The sequence below is a fragment of the Ctenocephalides felis genome, unplaced genomic scaffold (assembly GCF_003426905.1).
Source record: "Ctenocephalides felis isolate EL2017-DRISC unplaced genomic scaffold, ASM342690v1 CF-g0.4_SCAFFOLD_01492, whole genome shotgun sequence".
Taxonomy (NCBI): Eukaryota; Metazoa; Arthropoda; class Insecta; order Siphonaptera; family Pulicidae; genus Ctenocephalides; species Ctenocephalides felis.
The window spans coordinates 3595281-3619362 of record NW_020537646.1 but is presented as its reverse complement, the minus strand read 5'-3'; the positions used below and the strand labels follow the sequence as shown (position 1 = coordinate 3619362).

Sequence of the window (24082 nt, the reverse complement as noted above, 5' to 3'; positions counted from 1 at the left end):
GTTTACTAAATTTTGTCACAGATGAATATTTAAAAGCAAATTAATTTATAAGCATAATTCATTTTTTATTTATTTATAAATAACAATCCACACGTCATATTAAAGAGTAGTTACAAAACTAGATTACTTGTAGACTTATATAAAGGTTTATTCAAAATTTGTTTGATGTTCTAAGTTAAATCTTATTATATATAAATATATATTATTACAATTTGCATCAAATTAAATTTTTACAGTCTTAACTATTCGATAATTTTTTATTATAAAGTATGAGTTTAAAATTAATGCTTTGATATTATTACAGTTGCTTTAAAGCTTTTGATTATGTATTAAATATTTATAATAATTAACAACCTGCGAATATTGATAATTGCTTATGTGATCTAAAGCTATATACAAAAGTCGTTAAATCTAAAGGAAGTCTATGTTTTTTATTATTATTATCGGTGTCACAACACTTGTTTTCGTTAATTAAGGTTTTCACAATCGAATTTTGAATTCTGTTGTGATCAGCTAATGCTAAATACCAGAAATTAACGTTTCAAATAATGTCTTTAAATGTACTTCACTGTTAGTTTGGTGTTTTAATAGAAGGGCTTGAGAATATCCTAATGTTTCCGAAACTAATTCGCCGACGGTCCATTTTCGATCGACCAGCACTCGGCATAAGGTATCCAACTGAAAATAATTTTAAATTGTGTAATGTAAATTATAATTTATGCTTATTTAATTAAATCGCTTACTTTAGCTAGACTTTCATGTCCATTTGTGTAATAAATAAGCGTCGGTACTCCGGCTACACTGGCGGCTAACCATTGAATAATAAGTTTTAATTGGGGGTCACCTGCATGAGACTTTCCGCAGCCCCAATTTCCAGTTGATATCGATTTGAGGCCCCCTTTGTTGTGACGTTTATGAGCTATTTCGGATATCTGTAGAAAAAAAATGTATTAGAAAACATCATCATCTTGGGATTTATCATGTCGGATGTTTGAAATCTATATTTCGTTTCGGATCTTTTTTTCATAATTCACTTATCTTAGGATATTATTACTATTTTATTATTCATTATAATATTAGTATTATTGTTAATAATATATTTATATCATTCCGAAAATGCTATATAAGTATATACAATTGTTGAAATTATGATACTACGTAAGTATTAGAGTTTGTTCTATCAAAACATACAATTGCCTCAATTTTTGAGGTGTCTAAAAGGACAATTATTACACAAAAGACAGAAATCATTTGAAAATTAAACGGATTCAAAACTAGTATTTACAAGATAAACAAAAAGCATTATGTAAATATTTACAGCATGCGAACATGACGCAGACACAAGCAAAAATACCAGTTCTTAAAAGGTTTTTGTTATGTAATTTGAATTTGGTCGTTGAAATTTTATCAAGATAAGTACTTGTTTTATTCCTGTTGTTTTGTAGAAATGATAATAGAAGGCATTCCGATAGAAGCACAATTCAACACTGCCGAAATATACAACGGATTATCAGTATTACCTTAGATTTTGGAAGTGACAATACTACATTTTCGCTGGCTAGTGTTTGTTCCATCGCCTCTATGACTGTGACCGCCCATTTAAGTTTACGTTTATTTGGCACATTTGTGTCTGAAGAATTTGTGATTTGTGCACAGTTGTGAATTATTGTTTCTATACTAGCATCAGAAGGCAGTGAACCAGTACTATAGCTCAATACTGATTGTTTATCTTCGTTCGAATCCGTTAAATTTTCATTTTCATCGATCTCGGTCTATGGTAATTTATACAGTGATTCTCTTCAGCAGTATTTGAGGTTAGTGGTAATTTATAAATAATTTTTATTATTCATGTGATATACTACTGTTAGTTAATTCAATATTTTTAAGGCCAGTTGAACAGAATTCTGAGATATTTATTAACAGTTATATTTTTTAATATAATGTGAATATTATATAATTGATTTTATTGGTCAAATGTATGGAGTTGAAAAAATGTCTAGTAGCACTTTAGGTTCTGTGGGTCGTTCGAAGAAACTTTTTCGAGTAAACCGTAACACGGAAATGAACTTTAAAAAATATTTTTCTGTCTGCATCTAAATATTAACTAAATGTGTAGTAAGAGTAAAAATATTATGTTGACCCATATTGGTTATTGGTCATAATGAAGGAAAAGAATTATTAGAACTTTTGCAGGTTTGAAATTTAATTCTGAGTAATAAATTTTTAGCCAAAGTTATTTTAACAGACCTGTAAAACCAGAACCGATGTCCAAAACATTCAACACCTTACATTACCTAAAATACATTTATTATCCATTATGAGTCTGAAACTTACCAATTGTGCCGCCAATCGGTGTTTGTGCCTCGCCAACTCTAAACTCAGCGACCGCGCGGTAACCGCTATTTGGTTCTTTCGCCTGTTGTATTCTACGATCGAAGAATTTTCTGCCGCAATTCCGGTGCTGTTGACGCATCCTTCCGTTAAAGGAACTCCAGCAAATGATTCGCTAAGTGTTCGTTTTAATAAAGATCCGGCAAACCTGACCACCGCCAGATCTCGAGCGTCCAGCTCTCGTGGTTTCTTAGACTTGGATTCGAATATAGGGTCTTCGAGCCACCTGGGTAAAGGACATATCACAATCTAATTAAACGAACATCAGTTCTAAAAATATTTTGCTGATACTTTTATGTAACATTGGAGTAGTCACCAATCTCGCATAATTCTTATCATTATTCAATGGGTTTACCTAGAAAACTGTTCATAAACTTCTTCTAATTCTGAGCTGTATTCCGTGCTGAAACTATATCGAGACGATTCGCTAGTGTCGTGTCGATGCAAAGGAGGTGCACGTTTCATATCGAAAGATTCATTGAAGTGTATATCACTGTCGCCGGATGCACCGCCGCGTTCTGCTGTCAGCATGAAGCCACCTGAACCACCCCGACGCAACCTAGAAAAAATAAAAAAAATAATATTACGCGGCTACACAATTGTGCACATTGTTTAGACAGTCAAGTTACAACTAAGTAGCAATAATTATTATACCTTCACCATTACCTGATATCACCATCCGCCAGTCCGCTACCAGCCACGCTGATTCCAACAGCGTATCCTGATGCATCTTCGTCGAAATCGTCGGCAGTGGAACTGCTGAAATCACTTTCATGCCTTAAGGCTTCTCGTAGCCTTGCTGCAAACGTACTACGCCTTGCTGGAGTATCCAGTTCTAGACTGTATCGTCGAGCTTGGGTCTCATCTCCACTGCCACCTGGGGAAAGCAAAATTAAATTTATCAGTTTTTTATTGCAATAATTTATTTTTGCTTGTTATTTATCTCACCATCTAAACTTGTTCTCGCGCTGTGAAATTCTTCATCACTGCTAGTATCTTCTGATATTGGCAAATTTTGCCTTATTAAATCTGGAAAAGGACTTGCTCGTCTATTGACTGGAAGACATTCTCCGGAAGAACCAAGGACTATAAATCGCTCTCTGCGGCTGTTGACAGTATTGTCACAAGGCGATAACCACCTTTTTCGATCTATAGGATCTGAAAAAAAATTATACACATACTATTTCTGGATTTTGCAGAATGTTAGATATGTAAAAATTATATACCAGACGACAAATTCTAAATAATTTGCCATCCAATAAATATACCAATTTGACTTACTTGTTACGATTTCCGGAGGCGTCGGAGATTTCGAAGTTGGCTTTTTTATTATCACAGTTGCTTCAACGTCTGGTGGTGTATTACATATTGATTCTCCAATTGGTGACAATCTGATTGAAAACCAAATTTATGATTATAAACATATCGTTATAATATAATCATATATTGATTATTTTTTATAGTTTTTTCAACCCAATATTCGAAATTTTTATCAAATGCATCCTTGACATGCTGTATGACAAGCTTATAATAAGGTTTTTTTATCCTGATTCAGGAAATTTTATATTTACCTTCTATGAGAACAATGTTCTGGTTCTGAGCTTTTACTTTCTAAAGATTCGTTAACTACAGAAGGTTTCTGCCGAAATGCTAGTAGACACTTGTTCAATTCCCGTAATACATTGTCTTCTTCAAATTGACTTGCTGGAAGTTTGGAATAGTCTTCTGGATCCATGCAACACACTGAAATCTTATCTGGATGAGTTAGTACTTATAATTTAATAATCTAATATATATAATTAAGTATGAATGTGTATAATTTCACTATCATTCACATACCTCTTGAGGTTCCTCTAAAAATTCAAAAGATGGTCTACTTTTATGCTGATCCAACCTTGTTGTTTTCCTAGCATTTTCTATAAATATCGTTTCATTATCTTCTAATGCTTCGCATGACAGCATCATGCATAATAATTCTGGCATTGAACAAAATTGCAGACATTCCTGAAATTGAAATAGAAAACTTAAAGAATTTCGATACCCACGCAAAGAAATTTTTAATGAAAGACTTGAATCAATTATGGAAGCAATATTTGGGAAAAATTATGTACTTGGTAATGTTTACTTTTGTACCTGACTATTTCCGTGTGTGAGGACTTTTCCACCGACCAGGGAATTACTAAAACAAACATGCAAAGTATCAGGATCTGCTCTACTTAATCTTCCTTCGTGTTTAATTTTTAATGGACATAAAGGTAATGAGCATTCGAGCCAGTCTTCTATCGTTAGCCAATGTCTACTTGACATCACCTAGATAAAAAAATTATATGTATATTCCGATTGCTGAATTAGTTAAAATCATCATTTATCGTCATGAAGACTAATTTCGATCGGCTATTTATACAACTGTATATATTTACCTGTCGGGATATTTTAACAGAGCCTTGAGTATTGTTATTATTTTCGATCCAATCGAAATAGTGAAGTATGCTCTTCAGTTTGGCCTGTTGTATATTTCTGAAATAGAATCCGAGTTAAGAGAATTATTTTTAGTGCATATCGCTGTGAGTTCAATAAATTCATTCAATAATTTCGGCAGTGCCTTACGAGTCCAGATGAGTGAAGAAATGCGTGAAATTGAAGTCTTGAAGAGTTGGATGCGTTTTGTTTGTCCTCTTCGGATAGGTGCTAAAAAAAGCGTGCGCCAGGAGCGATGACAGGAGGTTTTGGCTCAGCTCGTTGCAATCAGCTGAAAGGATAATAAATAGATCAGTATTATGATTTGTTTTCAATGTGCTCAGGATGATGGACAATGAAAGCCTGGACAAGCACAGTTTTTTCAAATATGAAAAGAAAAACTATAGTGCTTTTACAAACTATGTCCAATAGGCAATTATTTCACCAAAAACTTATTCCTACGATAGGGGTTTTCACAGGTGTGACACTGCTGTAGGAGCCAGAAAGCCGCCCTAGTGTTGGTACTACAAAATAATGAATAAAACAATAATAATAAATTTTTCTAGTGCTACCAAATATTGTTTTGATCAGTGGCTCCCAAAGTAGTCCCCAGTGAGCACTTAATAACTTACAATGGGTCTTTGTAAAATGAAAATGGGGGTACACATTCTTTTGAAAGAAACCAAAAGAAGCTTTATTTGAAAAAAAATGAAAATATTTTTATCATTTTCAGAAGAACTAATTCTGTAATCATGTAAGTAGAACAGGAGTGGTAGTCCAGAAATGTAATGATACCAATTGAGTATATGTTATTTTAGTGGTAGTATAATTTCACAGTATAACAATGTCTAAAATTTGTTTATAGATAATTTTAAAACCGACAGATTGGAGATAAATTGAATTCTATAAGCAACAATATGATAGGCACAAGATAGTATATTTTTTTAGGTTTCTAAAGTCTATTTAAGTACTACGTACGTCAAAGGGATATTATCTTACGGATATGATTTTATTATACACGTTTGAAGTTTTCTTTGAAGTCATAAAAAAATATATAAAGCATATTATATAAAACGTATGTGTGTTAGAAAAGCAAAGATATTGATGTTTTTGTATGCAATATACAAATTTATAATAAAAATATAAGATAATAAATAGTATGATAAAAAAATATTATACTTAATTATAAAAATGATTAGAAATTATTATTATTATTTATTGTTAATCTTTACATCTATTCAATATTACAATTCTTTTTTTAAAATTACTATTTCAGCATAATTTTTACAAAATACTAGGACACGATTCGTGTACCACTATTCTACAGCTACAAATTTGCATAATAAGGCGTCCATCAATCACGTGAGGTTTTTAGGGAAAGGGGGGGGGGTTGACAAAAAATTACGAAATTCACGTGAAAGTGTAAGGGGTATTGTAAGATATCACGTGCATTTATTTTTTACCTGAATTTAAAAGAAAAATCCAATCATTTTCAAAAAAAAATTCAAAAAAAATCAAAAAAAATTCTTGTAACTTAAAATAACACGTGACGTTTAGTGAGCGATGGGGGTAGTTTTAAATATCTGCATGTATCACCAAAAAAAAAGAGGGTTCAAAAATCTTTAAAAAATCGATCACGTGATTACGATTGATGAACGCTCCCTAAAGTTTAAAATAATTTACGTGATTAGGTCAATGTCTTTTGTTATTATTATTATTATATTTCTATTACTTTTTACCTTGTTGTTGCAAACTGAAATGCAACCCCCTCGGTGGCCTCCACTTCTTCAAATCCAACGCCCTCTGCACCATACATTTCAGAGTCCTATCCATAAATATTTGCTTTTCTTCTTCCGACAGGCATGTATCCAGGAACAATGTCAGGCCTTCGAACAATGCTGCAGCATCTCTGTCATCTTCTTCTGGATCTAAGCTGATGTTGCACATGTCGTGAATTTTTCGCATTCCGTCGACTAAATCTTTTGTGCTCGAGGAAGATTGTAGACTGATGAGGAGACGTTGCAGCTGCGGCCACCAGGGCAGGTCGCAGGGAAGCATCACCAGGGCCATGGTAATGCTTTGGATTGGGTGGAAGACTGAAGAAAATCGAAAGGTAAGTGAAAACCAAAGTTCTAATTTATTATTTTTATATAAACATGACTAGAAGTCTGTGGCATTAAAATGATAGATGCAAAAATATCTATAAGTTTGAAAAAAATATTTAGTTCCAATTCACAGAAATAAGTCTAATTTAATTTATTTTTATGTATTGGAAAAAATATGAAGTATTAAAGGAGAAGAAAACGTAAAATAAATATAAAATTAATATTTTTCATTAAAATGAAACAGTATGATTGTAATGCTATCTACTATTCTACTAAAAATATTAGTTATTATTTCATGTTGAAGGATAATTTTGCATTATTATATTTATTACTGATAAGATCTATACAGTGGTCATTTTTCTATATTGAACAATAATTATTGTTTATTATATTTATGATTCGTTATCACGAGAGTGTTGTTTATAAAATACAAAACAATCACTTGCATCATTAATTTTGATATAAACTGTTATAATATCCAATTATTGAATTTTAAATATACATATGGTTTGCTTTCCACAATTATAATCACTTGGTTATTTTTAGAACTTTATTAGTTTTCTCTGAATATGTTGTAGAAATTCTATAAAACTACTGCATATTTATTATATTTTCAATTTAAAGCATAAAAAATCTTCTTTTTGCTGATTTTACTGTCCTTAACACTTTTAACCCGCATCCGTCCCTTAAAACTTCAAACGTTAAAGTTCCTATGTATCAATTTGATACAGGCTAGAAAAACAGGCATAAATCATACAAAAATATAAACAAATCGATTTGTTTTTGTTGTTGATCAAAGGTTGTTTATTTGTGAGTATTTCTAAAATAACAAAAATGTAAAAATTACGTGCATTTGTCACAAATTTTGAAGAAATGCTGAGCACAAATGTACTTTTTACACATGTCACAGCGACTTCTGTACAAATTCGAGTTATTTTTCGATGTACAGATATGACAACGGGATCTTTTGTTTGCCGGTGGTAATTTTTCTAATACACCACTTGCTCTTGAACTGGAAGGATCTTGGGTGTCGTACAATAATTTTTTTGTATGCAGTGTACTCAAAAGAGTAACACACCGTTTTTTTTTCGGTATATATGAGACCATAGTAAGGCGCAAATTATGATCGAACATAAACTCTGAATGGTATTGTGGCTTTCGCTTCATGTCCAATAGAATCGGTGGTATTTCTTTGCGGTTCTTCCTTATGGTGCCAACGATCGTCATCTTGCGTTGTTTCAGCTCTTTGGCCAACTTTACTACTATTGGTGTAGATTTGCATGTTGCGTTGTTATCTACTTTTGGTGTAGATTTGCATGTTGTATGCATAAAATGTACGCGAGTCACATAACGCCCATGCTTTTATGCCATATTTGTACGGTTTAGATGGGATGTATTGTGTGAACGGTGATTTGCCACGAAACGGAATCAATTGTTCGTCGACAGTAACGCAATCGCCAACCACATACATTGTTCGCAAATTTTTATTCCATTTGTCGAAAACATTACGAATCGCAGCGAGCTTATCTCTTGCAAGTCGATCAAGTCGATTCTCTTTGTCATCGAAACGTATGCATGAATTCAAATACTTGAAGTATTTCAACGACATTGTTGCTCTAAATATCGGCCGTCCACGCTTGTCATCCCACAATTCAGTCATGCATTCACCTTTCGAACGGTAAACACCCGCCAATAATAGCAAACCAAAATAAGCTCGTAAGGTGACCAAATCGATGTTTTCCCATGTCTCTTTGAATTTCCTTAGACCATACAAATTCGTCATATCAAGCACAATCGTCTCGATTGGTTTCAGAAATAGCAAAAATGCAGAAACTGGATTAGTGATACGTGAAGTAGCATATGTAGTTGGACCTAAACATACACAAATGTGTTATTTCATATGATCAACGACAAGCCATAAAAAACATACCTTTATGAATTGTTGGTATTGAATTTCTTCGAGTATCTGGTGGACAATCATTTCTCGAATATTGAATTTTTTTGTCTTTCGATAAAATCCATGTATTCGGTTGAAGAATTGCTTGCTCACGCTCTTCTTGAGTGGCACACACCAATTCATCTTCGCTCTCCTCACCCTCCTCTTCAGTTTCAGCATCAATTGGCTGGTTATCCTCATCGTCATCACTTGAACCACAATACCAAAAAATAAGTAGAACGATATATGTACGTATGCTATAGCTGTATGTGCCACACACCAATAATGTATCAATATGATACAAAGAACCGATTTGTAACATTTTTTGTAGGGCCTTTCCATGACGTCACGCACATGCATTGAATGTTTTTTTTTGTTCATTTAGAATAGTTAGGAAGGTAGCCAAAAACTCGAATCCAAATATTTATACGTATCCCTTTTTTTTTTAGTTTGAATTTTGAATTTGTATCAAATTGATACTAGGGACGGATGCGGGTTAAGATGTGTTTGGATTCATAACATTTTATTTTTATTTTAATATCTAAGGACTTAAATTTAAAGTTTTTCTGAATAGGAATGTTAGGAATCTGAATAGGAAATATTGTTTATATTTTATTTTTTTCGCTAAAAATTAATATATCGTTTTACTAAATATTATAATTAAAAAGACTATGTGTTATTATCACGAGAATAACGTATAACTATATAAATACTCTTATTATTTTAAAATATATTTAAAAATGCTAGGAAGGGAATTCAAATTATTTTTGGTCCAAAATTACATAATTAAGATATTGGATAAACTATAAATAATTTAGATTAAAAAAAAAATTAATTTCTATCTTTGTATAATTTTTGGTGTTAGTACAAATACAACTCAAATTTTACCAAGCGCCATGAACGATTTTTCGATTGGTTCGAGATATTCTTGATTATTATTAATATGAATTTACGGATATACATTATTTCAGCATGAATAATTAATTTATATAAAATATGTCAAATATTTCTTTAATACATTACATGTTTGAGGCTTTTGTGACATATTTCTAAACCGTTTATCGTCGGCGAGTGGGCGAAAAATATTTTTGGCGTAGACAGAAAATTCGTACATGCGTTACATAATTATTACACCCTCTACGTTGGGATTCGAGATATAAAGGTGTATATTATCATATTAAAACATCATATTGTACGAAAATTTCCATCAAATGAATGGATCACACGTTTCTCAAATGGGTATTATCCCACTTTCTATTGATTCAAGTTCAACATTTTCAAAAAAAATCAAAATACGAAAAAAATTTCAAAAAGGTCAAATATTTACAAATTTCTCAAAAATCTATTTTTTCTAAGTTTTGCAGAGTTTTTTTTAAATTATTTAGTTCTCGCAACTTGCCTTAAGGCACGATGTCATGCATCACTAGTTTTATTTATTTGTTATAAATTGTATCTATCTACATAAGACATTGGAACAATTGTTTATAAACAACAACAAAAAAATAGATCCAAAGTCTATGTTCAGTAATACAGTTTTTTCACCGTGTTGATAGTACAAACAGAGAAATAATATAAAATGTATTTTTTACTTATTAGTAGATTTATAATAGTTTATCGATTTTTTTAAATATTTTGTTGTGAATTTAATCTCACAATTTCCTTGCTGGATTATTAAGATTTGCAGTTTGCCTGGTTTTTATACTTCTGACTATGCCTGATTTACTTCTATTTGTCTTACTGATCATTTTAAAGTGATAAAAAAGTCTTTTATATTGTCAACAGAATTAAGTCAATATTATTCCATCGTCATCAAAATGTTACGCAATTGATAAAAATTGCAATTGATGATTATATAGGCGGAGCAGTTCATTTAGTACTTTTATACAAAAAAGCTATGAGTCTATTAAAAATTATTTGCAAAAAAATTGCACAAGATAAAAATTTTGGCTGTTGATCAATTCCAAAATTTTACTTGAAGCTTCATTTTCCGTTTATTAGTTTTACTGACCAGACTAAGTAGCTACATTTATTTTATTCACTGATTGATGAACAAAATAGTAGCAAATATCTTAATAAATTTAGAAACATAATTTCAAAGCATAAGTTTATTCTACTTGGATTTTTCATATTGCTAATACTCAAACACTGACCATCCATTTGGCAAATATTCAAATACAAATTTTGATAAATCAATTAGCTCATAAACGAAGTGTTCAATAAATTAAACATTGAAAACTACCGACAAATGATCTAATTGAATAATGTATAACTTTATTTACCAGAAAATAACCAGAATCAAAATAGCAATAAAGATAAAAAGATAAAAAAAATGCTTTTTTTTATGATTAATTATCAGTTGTTTCTAATTATTCAAAATCAATAGCTTTGTTTATAATTTCTTGACTTCTTGACTATATCATATCTCCAAAGAATGAAAAAGGTTATTGAACTGGAAGCTTTCTGGAAGTGTTATGAATATCGAAACATTTAAGTTTATGAGTTTCATACAAAGGTGTTTAAATATAAATATAGACCACACATGAAAGTATAAATAGCACCTGCTTTTAAGCTAAGTATTAACTTCCAGATCTCATTTAGTACACGTGACTAAAAATATACTATGATTAGGCTGCGAACTAGTGACCAACTAGAATTGTAATATTTCACGATGATTAAAATTTTTGATAATTTTTTTTAATCAAAATTATTATAATTTTTATTAAAAAAATATAAAAAGTATCGTAAATTTGTTACAAATTTCGTCTTAATTTAATAAATTAGGCATCAGGCTCAACTCATGAAAAATATTCAGAGACCATATGTAAATAAATTTATACAAAAACAAAATTTTGGCTTCCCATCAATTTTAAAATACAACAAAAATGATTCATTTTCGATTTAATAGTGTTACTGATCAAAATGAATTACTCTTTTTTGTTTATTTTGATATTTTTTGAAAACCCAGGAAAGATCATGGTTTATTTAAAATCAGACGAAAATTTATTTTAATTTTAACAGACTATTAGCAAATTTCAGCTACTCATCAATACTACAAATATGATCAATTTTCGATTTATTAGTTTGATGATAATGAGTTTCTACATTCAATTTATATTCATGATAATTTTTTTTTTTGAGATCATGATTAGTTTGAAATGAGACTGATTATTTAATAAATTATGCAAAATTTTTGCATTATAAAGTACGACAAAATTGTGCTTTATTTAAAATCATTCAAAAATTAAGCATTAGGCATAAAAATGTTACCTGACTAATAGCTAATTTTGGCTACTCCTACAAATGATTCATTTTCTGTTTATTAGATTTTCTGATCAGAAAGTGATGTATTCATTCTATATTCAAAACAATTTTATATTTAAAATAAAAATTCACAGATAAAAATAAAATTAGTTTAAAATATAGACTCTTTCTTTGTTATGAGCGGTTATACATTTAATCGTAATTGCTGTAAATAAATTTGCACAAAATCAAAATTTTGGCTTTTCATCACTTCCAAAATTTTATTAAAACCTTAGTTTTCTATTTATTACTTTTACTGACCAGACTAAGTATCTACATTTATTTTATTCACTCTGTTCATGGTAACATTACCTTAGTGTTTATTTAGAATTCTATTATTAAATTGATTGGATTTAGTTACTATATATATTTGGAGTTGCTAAATGCTAATCTATAGGTGTATCTATAGAGTTTTGGCTTGGCATACTTATTTTAAAGAATATTTATGCAAGTACATTGGCTTATTTTCCGGAAACTGAACTTGTAACCTAGTTTTGCATCGTATTGTAATACTACGAAGTATTATAAATAGCGTTTACCTATTTTCCATATTACATATAATATATGTATCACCAAAACATGAAAAGATATTGATTTAATAATTTCGGGGTAAATGGACGGTGAATTAATAATTATTTACAAATTACATTGCATGAACTTTGCGTAAAGATTATTTCATTATTAAGTTTGCTTTGGTGATTATATATAATTACAACAAACTCTATTTTGATAATAATGTGAAATAATTATTTTAATGGTCTGTGATTATATATAATTTACATGCAGTGATTTATATTGATGTGACTGAAGGCATTATGCTCTAAAAAAAATTATTCTTGGTATGGAAATCATTTTCTATCAGTTAATAAAATTGCTAATTTGCTGTATTGTTATACAAAACATTAAACTAAAATTATAATTATCATCAATAAATTAAATATTAAATTATGAAAGATTAAATTTTATTGTACGACTGAGAATTGGGCAACTTCTTTTTTTCATACCCTAAGTAGTAAGGGTTAATTTTTTTTTTCCAATTTTTGAACCAGCTTACTTTATACATTTTTATACTTTTCACTCTACATTTTCACCCTCTTACCGCAAATCAATATTCATCATCATTTGGGTAATTCCATCATTTTTTATCCTGCTTTTAGCCAATGAATGGTTTTTACTGAATTTTTTTTTAAACTTACGCAAAAGCTTAAATTTAGCTTTAAATAAATTTTTTTTAATCAAGTGTTTACCCCTAGCATTTATTATAATTTCTAGGACCAATTTTCTTTATTTTAATTTTCTACAATGAATCAAATGAACAGGCAATGAATGTTTTCACTGAATTATCATTATAATTTTTTCAATCATTGTGAAAAGAGTAAATTTGTCAAATTTCGGGATCGATTTTTTTGAATTTTAACTTTAAAATATTAAAATCTCAATGTTCAACTAGTTTTTTTAGAGAAAACTAGATACCATAAAAACCTAAGGCAGAGATGTAAATCTTTCCAGAGTTTTTGAAATCTCATTCGATTCGCTGAGCATGCCGCAACATAATCCAAAAATGAATGTTTGGATTTTGCTTCGTAATTAAAAAATTTATAATACATCTAAACCTCGAATATCCAAATGGCCACCTCAATTTAAAGAAAATCAGGTTCAGATTAGGTTGGCTCTAGCAATTATTAGGCTCTATTAATATGCCTCATGAACATTTGTATGTGGTATGCTTTGCAGTGGGTAAACTATTCATTTAATTTTGTTAGCTTATATTTCCACGCTCGCAATCATTTAATTTATATAAAACATATCCAAGAAATATGGCTACACAACGTTATATATATATATATATATATATATATATATATATATATATATACTAGCATACCCAGCCTTGCGTTGCAACGGCCCTTATTATAATCCACCTGATTGCAATTTTAATCCGTTTGACAACCAACATTTCACACCTTTTCTTATAAAAAGTACATATCAATCGAAAAATAAATAAAATCCGGATTGAAATTTTAATATGATGGATCAATACTATTGATTAAAGTGTTTTTTTAAACTTAAATTAAAAATAAAATAAAATAAAATTAATATTTGAATAAATGAGTACATTACAAAATGATAATGATAATTAATAACCAAGTGACTTTTATAAATTTGTTATATCCTATTTGGTATTACATCCTATTTACCTTGCTAACATTTTATCTTGTTCTATGATTTAGGAATGATTTATAAATATATTATGGTGGTCCTTAAAATGGTCATTTTCGAATTTCCTTGCTCCCAGGGGCTCAAATGGTTCCAAATTGATAAAAAACAATTCTCTGAAAGTTTTAGCTCTTAATATTAACGTTTAGATAGAGCGCAATTCAATCAAAGTTTTGTATAGAAATAGCATGGAAAAATTTTCGAAAATTTAAAAAATGTTTTTTAGATGTAATTTAGCGAACAAATGAATGAATAAAACTCATTCATTTGTCGCTAAGTTATACCTAAACATTTTTTTTAATTTTCAAAATTTTTTCCATGCTCTTTCCATATAAACTTTGATTGAATTCCGCTCTATCTAAACGTTAATTTTAAGAGCTAAAACTTTCAGAGAATTGTTTTTTATCAATTTGGAACCATTTGAGCCATTAGGAGCAAGGAAATGCGAAAATGTCCATATTAAGAACCACCCTAATATATATATATATATATATATATATAATATAAAATATATAATATAATATAAAATATATTAATATTATGTTTCATATAATTATAAAAAATGAACTGCGAATGTTTGTTAAAGGTTAAAGATGAAACTTTAATATTGCATGTACCTAATTATATATTTTTATATATATACACCTACAAATATATACATTTATATATAAGTATATATAAATATATATATATATATATATATATATATATATATATACTCGCTATATATAAATATCGTTTAATGTTTACTATTCGCGTGCAACCCCCAAGTAGTAAAATGAAACGACTGCGCACTGTTCTCAAACTAAAAAAATAATAATTTCATCCAATATCAATTCGCAACAATCAAATTCCACCGGTACACATTCACTTACCTGGTTTATAAAAATAATCTCATGTGCTTATTTCTGGTTAGAACACTAGTTTTATTTTTAACACATTAGCCGGCATCTGCACCGTTCATCACAATCCGCGCACCACATAATAACACAAGTATTTTTTACTCTGTTCGAGGACACTTTATCATTTGGTATTTATCATTTTCTGTGTCCTGTGAGATCTCGTTTCGCACATATTTCTTTCCTTGGAGGATTATCGTAACGGCGGCGCGCACGGCTGGGAGGCACCTACCACCTTGTGTTTTCCGAACGTTACTATCATCAGCCTAAGCGAGTTGGGTGTGTTTGTGTTCGCGCTGGTAGATGTGGCGCGAAGTTTTTTCCGGCGTTGGGTCTCGCCGGGAACGACGGCTCTCGGTCTCGGCTCTTTCCGAGGCGAAGGCGTCGCGTCGTAGAGCTTCGACGCAGTTGGCCGGTTGCACGCGAACTTTACCCCCGGGGAAATGATAGAAAATTATTTTGAAGGATTACCTAAGTTTTCTTGATACTTATTCATTAGTTGTTTGTATATTAGCTATTGTTTCTGTGTATAAAATATGTAGAAATACTAGTTGTAAGTAGCATATTAACAAGAAATCTATTTCTTGTTATATATATATATATATGGAAGCGTGGTCCATATTAAATACCAGAATTGTAGACATAATAAATTCCATAAAATATTATGTTTTATACTTGGTTTATTTTATGTATGATTAGTGTTGACAACACTATGTGTAATCATATTGATCATTTATTAAATATAGTTGGTATTTACTTATTTACTATTAAAAAGAAAAGGTTTCAAGAATTATATTTTTGGCAATGAGACTAGGGAGAAACAATAGAGAGATCCGAGCTGACATATGAACTTTTTGTTTTGCGCTGACACTATGATGAGCTCCAAATAATGTACATCTGTCAAGTTGAAATGCGACGTGTGTTGACAGGTCGCTACATATATATATATATATATATATATATATATATATATATATATATATATATTAGGGTGGTCCTTAAAATGGTCATTTCTGAATTTCCTTGCTCCCAGAGGCTCAAATGGTTCCAAATAGTTAAAAAACAATTCTCTGAAAGTTTTAGCTCTTAATATTAATGTTTAGATAGAGCGCAATTCAATCAAAGTTTTGTATGGAAATAGCATGGAAAAATTTTCAAAAATTTAAAAAAGTTTTTTAGATGTAATTTAGCAAACAAATGAATGAATAAAATTTATTCATTTGTCGCTAAGTTATACCTAAAACATTTTTTTTAAATTTTCAAAAATTTTTCCATGCTCTTTCCATACGAAGTTTGATTGAATTGCGCTCTATCTAAACGTTAATATTAAGAGCTAAAACTTTCAGAAAATTGTTTTTTATCAATTTGGAACCATTTGAGCCCCTGGGAGCAAGGAAATTTGAAAATGACCATTTTAAGGACCACCCTAATATATATATATATATATATATATATATAGTATATATGTATATATATATTATAATCCATTCTCTTACTCTGATATTTTTAGAGTTCAAAACCTTATTTTTAGGTGTATTTTAAGGGATAGAGACAGAGGGCATCTAGTTCCTAAACATCGAAAATCATTTTCAATATTTTTTAAGGCAAGTTGTAAGAATTGCAAATTCTGAACAAAAAAAAAAACAAAGTTAATTCATGAAAATTAAAATTCAGCTACGTAGAAAAATTGTCAACTGTTATTTCGCAAATGAAATTTTTGCTTTGAAAAATAATCAATACTAATATCTATAATTGTATAAATTAAATTAATTTGTTTAACACATTTTATTTCGTCTATTTGGTGTTCTAAAAATGGTTTTTATTTAAGTGTGAACGTTAACTGTGATCAATAGCTATCTACACAACACCACACAATGTACATATGCTTTAGCATAGATTCTAATTAGAATCGCTTGTGATTCTAATAAGAATCCGTGTGAGTGCGTATTAGAATCCGTGTGAGTCTGTATGTTGCATACAATTTTTTGCCAACGATTTTGGGATCACGGGTCAAACGATTTGAATTATTCAAAAAGCAATCGATTCCTATTGATAAGGGGACGTGTTGATGAGTTTTTGACAGAAGTTGTTCTAGCCGCTTTGGAGATACGGAGCAAAGAGTGCAGATGTTAGCAATTAAGTTTGCGAAAGAACAGAGCATCCAATTTGAATGTTTGAAAAAGCATTCAACTTGTATTGGCGTAATGAAGAATTGTTTAAATTAAAAAAAAAATAGGTCCAGCGGTTTCGGAGATCAAGAGTAAATATTCATTATGTCATTTATCGAATATCAGATGTTATCAACAGTCTGGATCAACCGATATAAATGGGTATCAAAACCTTTCAAAAAATTTTATAATTTTGGAAAAAAAAAATAGTTTTTGAAAAATTTCTGTTTTCAAGAAAGACATTTTTTTCAATATTCATTTTTTTTCAAAATTCTCAAAAAAGTCTAATTCTTCATTTCTATACTTTTAAATATTATAAGTTACTGTACGTTAAGTTCCAGTAATTTGCCATAAGGCATCATTAGTTAAATTTGAGCCCAGTGTGAAAATGGCTTCAACCGTTTAGTCGGAAAAGGATGGAAATGTCCGTTTTGTAGAGAGTATATAGCACCGTAGAGCCGCACACTATAAGCGCGTTACACTGTCAAAAACAATCTAATTTGTTACCAAATTATATTTTAACGACCATTTAGCCGGATTAGTCATAGTACGATGTGGATAGAGAGAATTATATGCCTTGTTTGTTTGTAATAAATCGACGTGAGTACATATTTATTAGGCTTAGTTATACAAAATGTTGGGACAGGACTGGACTTTTCATAATTCACAGCAAATAGAAAATACTTGTACACATTTTTATTGTTTTGTAAGAAATTTGGAAATACTATCTAGATAAAGGATACTTGTATCGTTGATCGAGTTCATTTCTTTCATTTATTATTTTATCATTATAAATGGTTAAATAAGATCCTTCACAAAATCTTCTTTTCAAAATGGATTAGAGAAATTATATTGTACTTTAAAAGGGTAATTTGTTCAGTAAGCATAGTTTTAAATTGTCCAGGATTTTAAATTATTTTTATACTTTTGTAATCGTTACATTAAATTCTGGCTTGTTTTTCCAATTTAAGTTAAATTGCAATCTAGGCTGTTAATTTGATGGATATATATATATATATATATATATATATATATATATGTATAATATATGTATATATATGTATAATAAAAAATCAAGTTTCCAGGAATCCATTCGCCAATTTGCTTTAATTAACGCAGAGTTCACTTCAGCCAAAAATCGAATCTCTATATTGTCAGTACATAAAATAACTACTTTATCGTGAACGCTTTTTATATGTTTTGGCAAACATTCAATAGCAGAAAGTTTACATAAAATTAGTTAATACATGTAATCACTTATTGTATAAAAATCCAAAATAAATCATTGACCTACTTTTCAATATATTTGTATATAGTTGTGTATGTTTGTTTAATGATATAATTATTATTAACGCGCATTTGTCTTACAAGCTTTGGGTGATTTAAAAATAGTTGGAGATGTCGTATGTTTGTGGTGGAGAACATCTGCTAAAAAAAACTTAAGTGACGGAAGTTTTAATTTATTTCAACAACAGATTTAGATTCATGTTTTTAAAAGACTCTATGTGTTTCCTTAAAAAAAAAGTCGGTATTTATTATGAAAGTAAGTTATTTAGGTAATTATAGTTTTTTAAAATACTCAGGATAAATATTTTTACAGTTACATATGCTATGAGCATTAAAATGTTGTTATATTCTTGGTGTATTTTATTTATTTATTGGTTAGTTGTATTTGTAATTTTACAACTAATTATATTATATGAAGTGTTTAGGGCAATAATATGATACATTCTCTCTTAATTATCTTTTAATAATTTTACTACTTCATTATTAAAAAAATATTTCTGGTAAACTAAAAAATATTTTTTAGACTCGTGTAACATTTTGTTTCTGAATATATTTCATTTTGAATTATAATTATTATTAAAATAATCTTATAAGAAAAACTTTATCTCATGTACGTGTGTATGTCATTGAACTACTCCTAAACGGCAGTCTTAATTTTTATAAAACTTTTTGTCTTTGTTGAAGTAGATTTCCTTGTGGTAATGAATCATTAACAAATGATTTATCTTTAATTGATCTTGATAATAATAATAATAATTTTGACTGATGACAGTTCTAGAAAGTCCAATTTTTTTTAAATTTATACTCTAATTCTGATATATGTGTAATTCTATTATGCCAGCATAGAATTCTGGTCAATGTCTTATTCTAATTAATTTGTTAATATATAAATACATCAATCGTTTCCCTTGGGCACTGCGATGCGACAGGCAATCAGCAATCTATAGCATAAACGTAGAAATAATTTTTCGAAATTCAATCGTCTTTTCGAAATATTTAACTGTGTAGATTCTCCGAAGTGTTGGTTTGTGTACTTTAGGAATGTTCAACATCCTGACGTTCCGAAATATCGATCGACGTTTGAGTCAGGGTGACGTCATTGCAACATGACGTCACAATGGAGTGTGTGAGCGAGATGACGCAACACGTGGAAAGCGGTAAAGAGAAAAACGATGGACAGGGCTTTGGAACATATAGGAAAATACATAGAAAATTGGTAAAAAAACTATGTGTGGTGTATTTTAAAGATTTTTATGATATTGCTAAGTTTTTCGATAGATAGAGGTGCAAAAATTATTAAATTTAAAAATTTCTGGGTCACTATAAATCAATTTTTTATCACGTATGTGTCATTTTATTGGAAAGCAACCAATTTGCCAAGGACATTTGGCCAGCAATTCCGAAGTTTCTTTCTTTAAAAAAGTTGTCTAATATTTTGGGCACTTATTTACTCCGAAAACATTATTTTATTGACATTTTATTTTATTTTTATTAATTTAATTTTGATCAAAATTCAAAGATCAAATTTCCTTAAAGATGCGCTTAAAAATCTACGGAATTACTCTGTAACTATAATGAAATTTTAAACTTCATAAAATTTTATAAAAAAATATGATCTCAAACTAGAAAAAAATCTATATTAATATAATGTTCAGTTAATTTTGATACTTCTATTTTTCAATCTACACTTTTGTAAGCTACTTGAGTTCATTCATATGTTGCAAACGATTCTATAATTGTAAATTCAGTAAAAACGATTGCAATTTTTTTTTCTCAAAAATAAATCTTTCTCAGAAAATCAACATAAAAGTTTTTCTACTTGCCATTGTTAATTTAATTAATTATATTATTTACAAATTGAATAAAATATGTGTTTAGGAAAAACCGTGGATTGCAGTCCATGTTTTAACCAATAAAGCTCGTGTTTTATTACTCTTTTTCCGGACACAAATAGGTTTACTATACACGATTAGCTGGTTGAATAATTTATTATTTGTTCAATGAATTGTTTGTGGAAAGAAAAAAGAAACTTTTTTCAGGTTGCCATCAGAGGTTTCAGTACTTCTTTATTCTTTAAAAAAAATTCCATGGTAAAATGTAATCAAGTGTACGCAAAAGTTCACCATACATGTAATTGAAGAATAAATGTATTTATGAAGTCGTTGGGGGATTGGAAATATTAAAAAAGTTTTTTGTTTTGGAAACTGAAAAGTAATAATGCGTTTTTCTTTGAAATATTGAAAATGTTTTAAATATATACATATTCATTTAAACGTTATACATTTGCACAGAACTTCTATAGATTAGGAGTTGAATTAACATTTATTTTGACTGATTCAGGTTTGCTAATAAAAAGAAAATTAATCAATGATTTTCGTACTGAAATAAGTGTTCTATTGAAAAATTTCAATACAAATTTATTTTACAAAAATGACAAATATTAAAAAACATATTGTATTGTGAGAAAATTACAAAAGCTCCTTTGATTCTAAAGTCTAGGGTAAATTATTTTAATTTAATTCAATAATAATATAAATTCAACAGCACAGATTCATGTACAATATCTCATTAACATAGGATTATTAGAGGAGATAGTTCTTTTTATTTCAGATGAGATTATTATTAGATATTTCTAACGATGATGCGATCGATTTGCTGAATTGGCTAAATATCCAATAACAAAGGTTATTGTAATACGTATTTTACATTTGGCCTACATCAGCAAATCTAAACATTCAACTAAACTCACCTTGGAGTCATATCCCCAATTACTTAATTGCTAATCCTATAAATATAGCAGAATTGTCCGAAGAGGCTATTTTCACTTAAAACCATATCTGGATCTATATTTTCAAGCAAAAACAGAAATCACTACTGCTTGATATTAGAGCTCTGCTAGAAAGATGGGCAAAAGATGTGTCTGGTGATGGGCAATACTTTGAATGAATCAGATGTAAAAGGTTTTATATAATAAAGTTACATTTCTATAAAAAAACAGCGAGAACTTAGTTGCGCACCTAATAGGATCTCAGTAGAGATCTCATGTGGAATCTTGTTATTGCAAGTCCAAAGATTTTATCACAGAGCTAGAGAAAAACTCTGCTCCTATACATTGCTGATTTATTTTATCACAATATATTAGTTCCAAAATGCAATCCATATTAGAGCTTCTTAATGTAGTTCAATTTTAATGCGCCTGAAGGAATTTGGTGATACATAGCAGTAGTGTTTCCAATCTATATTCCGCAATATTTAGAGAATCTTTTAATCCATTTAGCATTTACATATACATTTAGATAAGTAAATAATCTTCAACAAATGACATCGTTCATTTCGCACTTGGATATCTCTGTTCCTTCAATCCCAACAAGTTGCATCTATTTCGATCGTCCGAAATTCCGCGTTGAACTGAGCTGGATGGAAATAACCGCGCGGTCAAGGAAGGCGCATCGGCGTTCGTCCGCCCGGTGAACATTTGTGAGAAGTGAAATCACCGACGATAAATTTATCTCACAAAAGTGCAACGCGAATCGATGGGATCGTTGACTTCTGGCATTAAGGATTAGGACTTGAATAAAAAATAGAAGAAGAAATATAATTAAGAACTGTATTATTTGCGCAAGAAGATCAAAAACAAGATCAAGAAGTCAACGTTGTGGGACAATAAAACATTAGTTAGTTACTAACTAACCATCGTTAACTTCTGGCATTAAGGATTAGTACTTTAATAAAAGTTACAAGAAATATAATTAAAAACTGTATTATTTGCGCAAGGAGATCAAAATCAAGATCAAGAAGTCAACGTAGTAAGACAATAAAACATTAGTTAGTTACTAACTTACCATCGTCGACTTCTGGCATTAAGGATTAGTACTTTAATAAAGGTTACAAAAAATATAGTTAAAAACTGTATTATTTGCGCAAGAAAATCCAAATCAAGATCGAGAAGTTTTTCAATGTTCAAATTTTTTAAATGCTTTCAAAATTTCAAAATTGTTCAAAAAAAGTTAAAAATTCTCAAAAAAATATAATTTTTATTTTCTGAACATTTTTATTTACATTACAGGAAGTCCCAGCAATTTGCCTGAAGGCATCGTGCCATTCACCTCTAGTTCATTTTTTTGTGGAATAGACAAACAATCTAAGAACTCGTATATCATTAAACTTTTCCCATAGACACTTAATATTTAATGAATATTTCCTATCCGGTCTTGAGACGAGCATGTAATTTTTAATGTGGCTCACGAAGTCCTCCGGCTACATTATCAATTAAGACAAGTGCTGAAGTAGCCAAGATGAGATGGTTCGTGCGGGCGTAATAACTCATTTGCTTTTGTGCCCGGGTCAGAAGTCAACACTGTAACGCAATGAGTTAAAACAATTATTCAATTAACAATCTTACTAACTATAACTGCATCCTTCCTATGTTATAAATAACAATCAAATTGGACCAAGAGTCTTTAAGCAGATGATAAAGACTCTACCTATGGGCATTAAATTATTGTTGGGCGAAGAGTTTTGAAGAGATCGTGGCGAATCGCTCATTCTAATAAGATTTTTTTATAATTACTTTGATATCAGTTTTTTGTATATTTCTAAGATGGTCGAGACGTTCACATTTATTGCTTTTAATAGATTAGGTGATTCGACCATCCTTTCTCATCTTCTTCTGCAGAAATTATCAACTGTTACTAATTACCAACTACAACTAATTTTTGTAATATTTTTCACTAGTTAATAGAATCAGCACTCTAGCAACATAAACTTAGCTGATTCAATTTTTATATCTTGAGTTTTTCATAAATTAGTTGAGTAGAACCATGAGTCTAGGAACTTATACCTAGCTGATTCAATTTCATTTATTATAGTCTTTTTTGAAGTTAATGTTGAATCATTAGCCTAAAAACTTAAATTATTTTTACTTAAATTATTGTTGGAACAAAGAGTTTTTGAGGAGATGTTAATATGGGACAAAAAATAGTTTTACAAATTGGTTATATTTTTACCTATGAGCAAAACTTCTTATTGGCAAATTTGATATGCATCCACTTCTTATGACTTTTTACGATAGAATTTTTGACGTTTTGATATTATCTCTATTCATGATCAATATATTGTTTTTGAACAAAAAGAGTTTCAGACGAGATTGAAATAATTTTACCCTTGAGTACAAAATTATTCTTGGATAAAAACAATTTTGGGCTATATTATAAATTGCTCTGTAAAATTAAACAGACCAAATGATTCAAATTTTTATTAGACAAAATGAGATCTATGAGCTATTTATTTATTTCTATCACACTAGCTATTTCTGTAATTATA

General features: G+C 29.6%; 1 protein-coding gene across 1 annotated transcript; it reads right to left on the bottom strand.

The window, feature by feature from the left end:
* Window positions 1-519: 519 nt before the first annotated feature.
* Window positions 520-6918, bottom strand: LOC113370260. The gene is made up of 14 exons (XM_026610932.1): window positions 6588-6918; window positions 4999-5140; window positions 4812-4908; window positions 4525-4701; window positions 4231-4395; window positions 3963-4141; window positions 3673-3782; window positions 3340-3549; window positions 3058-3268; window positions 2747-2950; window positions 2335-2617; window positions 1521-1772; window positions 744-932; window positions 520-678 (listed from the first exon to the last, which is right to left on the bottom strand). The coding sequence occupies exons 1-14, from the start codon at window positions 6916-6918 to the stop codon at window positions 520-522; spliced, it is 2709 nt and encodes a 902-aa protein (XP_026466717.1).
* Window positions 6919-24082: the final 17164 nt, after the last annotated feature.